The sequence below is a fragment of the Pholis gunnellus genome (assembly GCF_910591455.1).
Source record: "Pholis gunnellus genome assembly, chromosome: 9".
NCBI lineage: Eukaryota > Metazoa > Chordata > Actinopteri > Perciformes > Pholidae > Pholis > Pholis gunnellus.
The window spans coordinates 12551266-12560354 of record NC_136535.1 but is presented as its reverse complement, the minus strand read 5'-3'; the positions used below and the strand labels follow the sequence as shown (position 1 = coordinate 12560354).

At 43.6% G+C, this 9089-nt stretch overlaps 1 protein-coding gene across 1 annotated transcript; it reads right to left on the bottom strand.

Moving 5' to 3' along the window:
- Window positions 1-273: 273 nt before the first annotated feature.
- On the bottom strand, window positions 274-3991 carry LOC306701171 (extracellular calcium-sensing receptor-like; the record flags this gene model as incomplete). Its single annotated transcript, XM_079166425.1, has 10 exons — window positions 274-696; window positions 795-1076; window positions 1299-1492; window positions 1578-1701; window positions 1789-1998; window positions 2163-2699; window positions 2822-3010; window positions 3101-3280; window positions 3579-3670; window positions 3790-3991. The coding sequence occupies 10 exons, from the start codon at window positions 3989-3991 to the stop codon at window positions 274-276; spliced, it is 2433 nt and encodes an 810-aa protein (XP_079022551.1).
- Between the last annotated feature and the right edge of the window lie 5098 nt (window positions 3992-9089).

Below are 9089 nucleotides of genomic sequence, written 5' to 3'. Positions count from 1 at the left end.
GTTTAATATCTTCAGTAATTATAGATATGGCAATAGGCAATGACATGTAGAGATATGCTAAACTCTAAAGCAACAATAGTTACTATAACATACAATATTTCTTATTTTTTTGAAAATCAATCAACATTTTTTATAGTTTCATGACATTACATATGATAAATGCATAGAAATTGAAAAAAAAAACTAAAACTAAGAGGACCTGAAGAATGGCTGTATGGGGAATATTGGTCATATTTGATTTACTCATACGTGTGCATTGTTAATTTATGCCAGTCATCGGGCCATCAGGTGTTTTTTTGTGTTTTTCTCAGGCCTCAAGAGAATGATGAAACATTTGGGGGCAAAAATGCAGAGCAGTAAACCATAGCTAGAGGCCAGGATTGCAAAAATCTCCACAGCAACAGTGTATTTTCCAGGAGAGCTAATGTAAGCAGGGACAAAGGCCACCCAGACAGCACAGAATATCAGCATGCTGAAAGTGATCAGTTTTGCCTCGTTGAACTTGTCAGGGAGTTTCCGAGCAAGAAAGGCCAGGAGGAGACAGGTGCAGGCCAGCAGACCAATGTAACCCAGAACCAGAGAGAAGCCCACCACAGAGGCCATGGCACACTCCAAGGTGACCGTTGACCCTTGGAAACCCAGATCACGTTGAGGCACAGGGGGGCTGAGGGACAGCCATGTCACACAGATGATAATCTGTATTAAAATAAAATGTAATCAAATTGATGTAAAATATTGTATATCAAAGTTCATGTGCATATTAAAACAAATTAAAATTAAAAAATGTTTAGTACCTGTACACAAGTAAGAAGACAAACACTTCCTCTCTGTGGGCCTGGACCAAACCACCTAATCAAGGCTCCAGCACCAGGCCTAGCTGAGCGGAAAGCTGCCAGAACAACTATAGTCTTGACTTGAAGGCAGGAAACACAAAGTACAAAACTTATCCCAAAAGCTGCCTGTTGGAACCGACAAGACCAGACTGATGGACGACCAATGAAGACCAGTGAGCACAGGAAGCACAACTTCAGGGACAGGAGAAGCAGGAAGCTCAGTTCTGAATTGTTGGCTCGCACCTACAATTGAAAAGTAATATTAAAAAAACAATTCTAGCACATTAACCATAAGCCAAACAGGACATGTTTAAGGTGAACCTAATGTTTTGTTCTCCAACTTACCGTGTACAGAAAATGGCATGTAGGGTATTAAATGAAACAGATTGATCAGCTAAAGCTGCACAGAGACAATTTGTTGAAAGTGTACAGTACGGTATTAATTACATTATTTAAAGATCTCACCATAGGTGTTTGACGGTAGTAAAGAAACACCACAAACACAGCTGTTGTCACCGCTGCACCAGACACAGCTGCTGTAGTCAGGGCAATGCCCAAGGTTTCATTAAAGGAAAGGAAGTCCAGCTGGCGAGGGATGCAGGCAGTTCGCTCAGCATTGGACCAAAAATCAGATGGACAACGCTCACAGTGAAGGGAATCTGGGAGAGGAAGAGAGAGAAGGGTAAAGGAGATTCAAATATAAGAAACATCATTTTCTGATGTTTTGAATTGTAATTTCTTCACCAGTTTGATTGCTAATCTCCCCTTCAGCACATTGGACACAATCAAAGCAGCAGAGAGGTTCTCCTTTTTTGTTGGCCTTTCGGGTACCTGGGGGACAGCTCTCAGTGCACACTGAAGTCGGCACCTGACAAAAACAATATATTTAAGACAAAATGCCTTGTGAATCATATTTTAGTACTGGCCTGAATCAATATTGTTATTTTTTAACCACCTGGTTGGATCCTGTGCTCCACTGAATGGTTGATTCATTAAGGTGGAGGTCAAACCCGTCCACACGACCGATCAAAACAAGTTTGAGTGACCCCTCAGGGGTTTCTTGCCAGTTGACAAGGTCGTACTTTGCTGGAATGTCGGCACCTTGGAAATAAAACATTTCCCCCTGTGGTGTGGTGAAATTCAGGTTGTTCAAGTGCTGCAACAGCTGAAAGTATAAAGATTTTAAATATAGTCATATTGACACACTTACAGCATGTGCAAAATAATGCCTATGACAAACCTATTTGGGGGTTTATTAACATCATTATGGAATTTGAAAAACAAAGGGTAGATTTTCAGGCTCAGTGAAATGCTGAGTATCATGCTAACCTCTATCGGTTTGATGTGTTTTGGAGAAGAGCAGGTGGAGCTGTTGTTTCCGGATGAGCTTTCTCTATCAGGGCAGGAGAGAAGGCTGTGAAGGGCATGAGCTGCAGCATAAACAGCAAGATAGACGTTATATGTCACTCTTAGCTGGGAGATATCAGTGAAGGGATTCTTCACTCCCTCCAAGGACTTTGTCCCACTGCAGAGTGGCAGAGAACCTTTCTGAGAGAATCTATTGGCAGGAGATGATGTAGAAATATTTAATGGGGTTACATATTTGAAAGATGATGAGGAATGTGAAAAGAGAGGTGAGGCCCCAGAACTGCACCCAAATTCCGCTTCCCAGAATTCTCTTAGGAGCTCATCTTCAGGACGATGAATTGGGTGCAAACTTCTGATATAATTTTCAAATCCAGGTATAGGTGAACTTTTAACAGCAACACCAAAAACTCCTTTTGCTACTTTAGTTGAGACAACATTTTGGAGAAGATCACCACTGGTGCTCCAAGCCTCACTTGCCAGATATTGTCTGTCAGTCACCTAGTGATAGCAAGAAGACAAGATCACGATCAAGTTAGGAATGAGATCGTTATAATATAAAATGTCTTAATTCTCTATTGCATTTACTATATTCAATACACAATTGTTTTTCATTTGCTCACATTTATCTTGGCTAGTTGCAGAAACAGTTCTTTCACAAATGTGTACCAGGTAAAGATCAGAATCACTTTTGCAGTCGAGGCCTGAATTGTGAGGGCTGCTCGTCTGGCGTCACTCACAATGCTTTCACTTTGGAGAGTTTCTACAAATGCCAGACACACCCCTGCCCTCCGAGTCTCCTCCTGAAAAAGCTGACATAAACAGTTGAAAGGAGCAAAAAGATTAGATTTATGAAATGGATTCAAGTGTTGATGTCTTGTATAGATGCCAAATGAAAACACCTTTATTGCCACAAGGCCATAATCGTTGTTTTCTACAACTGCTCCGATCCAGGTCCAATTGAAGCGTATAGAAAGCTGGGCAATAGCCCGGGCTTGGTAAATATCACTGGGTATGGTCCTGAAGAAGTTAGGAAATTGGAGCCTGTCACTCAGACATGGACAGCTCGCGAAGTAGCTGATCTGAAAGATCAGAAGAAAAAAGTTACACATACCTATCTTCTTAAAAGAAGCAGGTGTGTTTGATGTGATTTTCGACCAGACTTAATGTCTTAATGTGTTAATGTCCCCAAAAAGTGTTGTTTTCCTGCCCTAGAAGGAAACTTTTCACTGCAGTTTAGAGTAAAATTACGTCCTCTCCCAGAAAGGAAAATAAAACATTGCCAATGGTATAAGATAGTGAAGTCAAATATGGCACCAGGTCCCTAAAGTAGGGAGAAACAAGTTACAGTACAGTGTTTATTCTGTATTCAAAACTCACTAAAGGTACAGAGAGTGGCCCCAGGGTTCTGGAGAGTATCTTTACTGTTTCAGATGAAGGACCACCAATGATTAAGGGAACACGATGATCACCTAAAGACAGCAATAAAAGAAGAAATGAAGGTTTTGTTACATAAAAAATAATGTTTACAGAACCAAAATGCATCATCTCAATTCTGTTATGGACAGAGTACAGATACACAACAAGCTACCTCTCCTTTCTATGATTCCTTCTCCAGCAGAATAGTCTGGAGGGTCTGTTGTATTACAGCTGGCGTTGTCTCCTCCAACCAGTGACAGTGCTGTCTTGAGAGCCCACGGCGGCCGGCCACAGCTATCTAAGATCTGGTACCCCAGCTTCACACCTGGTAGCAGCCTTGTACTGTGATTGATTTCCTCCACCGCAAACACCATAGCATATATGTACTGTAATGAAACATTTTCTAAACTGAGACCACAGGAAGAAGAAATGAAGATGAGAGAAAGATCAATCAAAATGTTGAAGCCACCAGTATTGATCTGTATTTTTAAGTTTCTGTCATATAAAGAAAGATCCAAGTTGCAAAGATGCTAATTATTGTTGCGTAATCATTGTCATTCCACAGTATTGAAAGTAAATAGTGCAGAGCAGAGTTTTACCCAGTGCAAGGTTTGTAGTGCGGCAGCTGAGTGAAGTCGTTGTCGTTAGCTGGAGGTTTGTAGTGAAGAGGAAGGAGCCCACCAATCACTACATCTCCATCCTGCAGCAGACCCTGGCTGCCGGGTGCACCCCACCGAGAGCAAGTCGCTGTCTGAACACACTGCAGTCCCACCCTGAGCCCCAGCTGTCTGCCCACAAGCCAGACTAGGAGCAGAGATGGGACTGAGGAGGGCCACAGAGTGAAGAGACAAGAGAACCAACACATGGATGCAGCTGTTCTGGACACTTAGAATATGTACAATATACTCAGTTAAGTTTCTCAGAGGCAGTACATTTAACATACATAAACAGTTGTGGAATGAAAAAGTAAAATCCCACACAATGCAGTAGGAAAAAGTTATATTTCTAGACATCCACCGAAAGCAAAAACACTTAGAAGTTCAGTTGCAGAGCCAACTGACAGTATCCAAACTGTGACATACCCCCCTCGTCTTCTGAACAGTTGAACCGTTGATGTGGGTACTTATAATATATGTAAAGCCTTTTTGCAACCAAGTAAACAGGATGGCACACAATCCCAAATTACTCCTCTCTAGAGTGCCAGTAAGACAATAACAGCATGATGGCAAATCATTAGTGTGTGTGTGTGGGTGGTGGAAGTGCAAAGTGTGTCTGTACATGAAAGCCAATGTATTAGTTTTTCCTTTATTAAATTGAGTTCTTCAATACTTTATTTTATATACAGGAAATCTATTTTTTCTTGATATTTGGGTCAATGGGCCGGCCTGGTGTACAACAGCTTCTGCTGACATTTGCTTTATTGGTGAGACAGGCATGATGAGACAAATATCTAGCACAAATGCACATGTCAAGCAAAAGCTGATAAAGGTCATACAGAGAGGTCTTTTTTGAAGGGGCATCTGTAAGGCTGGCATAACTGTCAAATCTATGTTATAGAAACTGACCTCATGAATATAAATAACTGTTGCCAATAATGACATTCGGTAAGGAAAATACTCTGTCAGTGCAGAGTTGCAGCTACTGTTAAGATTTATGTCATGACATCATGACATTAGCTGAAGGTAAAAGGACTTACTCATCAACAAATGATACATTTCAGACCATGTCCTTGTAACAGTTTTCGAAGGACACACCAAGTCTCATCATTTAATTATATGTATGGGCTTTTAGTGTGTTTTAAGATGGCTCTCAAAAACAGCTTTTGCAATTCCCTCAGACCAGATCACGTTTAGTTTGGTTCGTCTTTATTCTCCTTCATGGGTAATTTGACTCGCAGCATGGCAAAAATAGACAACAGACAACAGACATTACAGGTATTACCTATTTAGGGATAAAAGATTAGGTCAGTAATTCTGAAAGGTTCTTTGCAGGTTTCCATGGATCGTGGTTATACCTGGACCATGGTCGTGCCTCCTGCCATGACCGTGCTGACACCCACTGCTACTATCATCCATCCATTCCATCCATTTTCCTCCGCTTATCCGGGGTCGGGTCGTGGTGGCAGCAGGCCAAGCAGGCTAACCCAGACTTCCCTCTCGCCCGCAGCATTTTCCAGCTCATACTAGGGGATACCGAGGCATTCCCAGAACAGCTGGGAGATATAATCCCTCCAGCCTGTTCTGGGTCTTCCCCGTGGTCTCCTTCCAGTTAGACGTGCCCGGAAAACCTCCAGTGGGAGGCGTCCACGAGGCATCCTAATTAGATGCCCGAACCACCTCAGCTGACTCCTTTCGACGCGAAGGAGTAGCGGCTCGACTCCAAGTTCCCCCCTGATGTCCGAGCTCATTACCCTATCTCTAAGGCTGAGCCCGGCCACCCTACGGAGGAAACTCATTTCGGCTGCTTGTAGCCGCGACTTTGTCCTTTCGGTCACGACCCAGAGTTCATGACCATAGGTGAGGGTAGGAATGTAGACCGACCAGTAAATTGAGAGCTTCACCTTCCGGCTCAGCTCCCTCTTCACCAAGACGGTCCGGTGCAGCGCCTGCTTTACTGCTGCAGCCGCACCGATCCGCCTGTCGATATCCTACTCCATCTTACCCTCACTCGTGAACAAGACCCCGAGGTATTTGAACTCCTTCGCTTGCGGTAGGCACTTCGTCCCCACCTGGAGGGAGCAATCCACAGGTTTCCGGCAGAGCACCATGGCCTCAGATTTGGAAGTGCAAACTCTCATCCCCGCCGCTTCACACTCGGCTGAAAACCGCCCCAGTGAATGCTGGAGGTCACGATCCGAGGAGGCCAACAGGACCACATCATCTGCAAACAGCAGAGAGGCGATCCCGAGACCCCCAAACCTGACGTTCTCCACCCCCCAGCTGCGCTGAGATATCCTGTCCATGAAAGTCACGAACGGTGACAAAGGGTTGCCCTGGCGGAGGCCAACACCCACTGGGAATGTGTCTGACTTATTGCCGAGAATGCAGACACAGCTCCTACTGCAGTCGTACTGAGACCGAATCGCCCGTTGTAACGGGTCCAGCACCCCATACTCCCACAGCACCCCCTACAAGAACCCCCGAGGGACCCGGTTGAAAGCCTTTTCCAAGTCCACAAAGCACATGTAGACTGGTTAGGCAAACTTCCAGAACCCCTCCAGTAGTCTTGCGAGGGTAAAGAGCTGGTCCACTGTTCCACGGCCGGGACGGAATCCGCACTGCTCCTCTTGAATCCGGGGTTCGACAAACGGTCGGAGCCTCCTTTCCAGCACCCTGGCATAAGCCTTCCCGGGAGGCTGAGTAGTGTGATACCCCGATAACTTGAGCATACTCTCTGGTTCCCCTTTTTTTTTAAATGGGAACCACCACCCCGGTCTGCCAGTCCATGGGCACTGATCCCGACCCCCATGTGACATTGAAGAGGCGTGCGAGCCAAGACAGCCCAACAGTGTCCAGTGGTGCTGAGAACAGCCTGGGGTAGGCCCTGCTTTCCCTTCCTGAGCCGTCGGATGGTTTGCCAGAACCTCCTTGAGGCCAACCGAAAGTCCTTCTCCATGGCCTCCCTGAACTGAACTCCTCCCATGCCCGAGTTTTAGCATCCGCGACCACCGCAGCTGCAGCCCTTCTGGCCTGCCGGTACCTCTCAGCTGCTTCAGGAGACCCCTGGGCCAGCCAGGCCCTGAAGGCCTCCTTCTTCAGCTTGACGGCTTCCCTCACCTCCGGTGTCCACCACCGGGTTCTCGAGTTTCCACCACAACAGGCACCGATGACCTTCCGGCCACAGCTCCTAGCGGCCGCGTCCACAATAGAGGCTTTGAACATGGACCATTCGGATTCCATGTTCCCAACCTCCCTCGGGATGTGTGAGAAGTTCTTCCGGAGGTGGGAGTTAAAGACCTCCAGGGTCCTCCGCCAGACGTTCCCAGTTCACCCTTGGGCTTGCCGGGTCTTTCCAACTGGTTCCCCCGCCATCTGATCCAACTCACCACCAGGTGGTGATCAGTTGACAGCTCTGCTCCTCTCTTCACCCGAGTCTCCAAGACATACGGCCACAGATCAGATGATACGATTACAAAGTCGATCATTGCTCTCCGGCCTAAGGTGTTATCATTATCATCACTAATAATCATTATTATTATTATTAGTCACATTACTGTTACTATTATCGATAACATTCCTGCTTTTATTATCATTATTATTCTACTATATCCACTGCTCCTGTTATATTTAGTAGTTGTTCTTTTTCAATCTTTATTCTGCTTACTACTCGCTATTTGAGTCACTTATGTCGTATACATTGAATGTGTTGTAACTCTGTTATGTTTTTCATTCTTTACACATGACATATATTGCACTTCTGTCCATCCTTGGAGAAGAATCCCTCCTCTGTTGCTCTCTCTAAAGTTTCCTCTTTAGTTTTTCCTTTTCCGATGTGAGGGTCCTGGGACAGAGGATGCCCTACGTGTACAGATTGTAAAGCCCTCTGAGGCAAATTTGTGATTCTGGGCTATAAAAAACAAATTGATCTGAATGGAATTAAAACTATTGAGATTGTTTGGGATTTTGACCTTTGGTCATTCTTCAGCTCTGAATCAAAGAGGTAAAAAGCTAAAGATCTGGATTTGTTTACTATAACAACCAAGACATCACCGTAGTTTACTGCTTAAAAATGTTTGATTTATGTTAGTGTGCATTTCAAACAAGACTACTGCAAATAAGGTTTGATGTTTTGATTCCAATCCCCTGCTGACTGACTGAAGAGATTATGGTTTAACTAATAAATGTTTAAAACTAATAAAAGTCTAATAAAAGTCCTCAAAACCAGCTTTCTCTTTAGGTATTTTCTAAAATTTCATAAGAACTCCAAAATGAAATAATGAAATAATTTAGTTGTAATCTGTTGTGGTGTGAACACCATTGTATTTCTCTTCCGATAAGACTCTCTCCTGTGATTCACACCTGATCTACTAAAAAATGGTAATACAGTAAATCATTGTGAAGTGCAATCTGTAAGTCCTTCTCACTTTGATTCTCTGCTCAAAATAAATGTGCATGGCAACTACAAGAAAACTGAAACACAACCTTGAATTCTTTTTTTATTCATGTTTATTAGTGTTTTTCTCAAGCGGTAAAAGGTTTATTACATTAATATAGTTGTTAATGTTAAAGCAATAAAATAGGCCTATGTTTTCATTTTGATTAATTTTTTTTTTTCACTTACCACAGACTATTCTGTCAGACATTATTGGTCAATAACTAATAGTAGCCAGCAGAGAGTGGCAAGAATGAATCATTTCAGGATATGTCACATTTTAGGAAAATCTGAAAAAAAAGAGTGTTTTTTAGTAGGCCTTCTATATACATAAAACAAATGCAAGGACATATGGACTCAGGTGTATTGTTAATTTCTCTG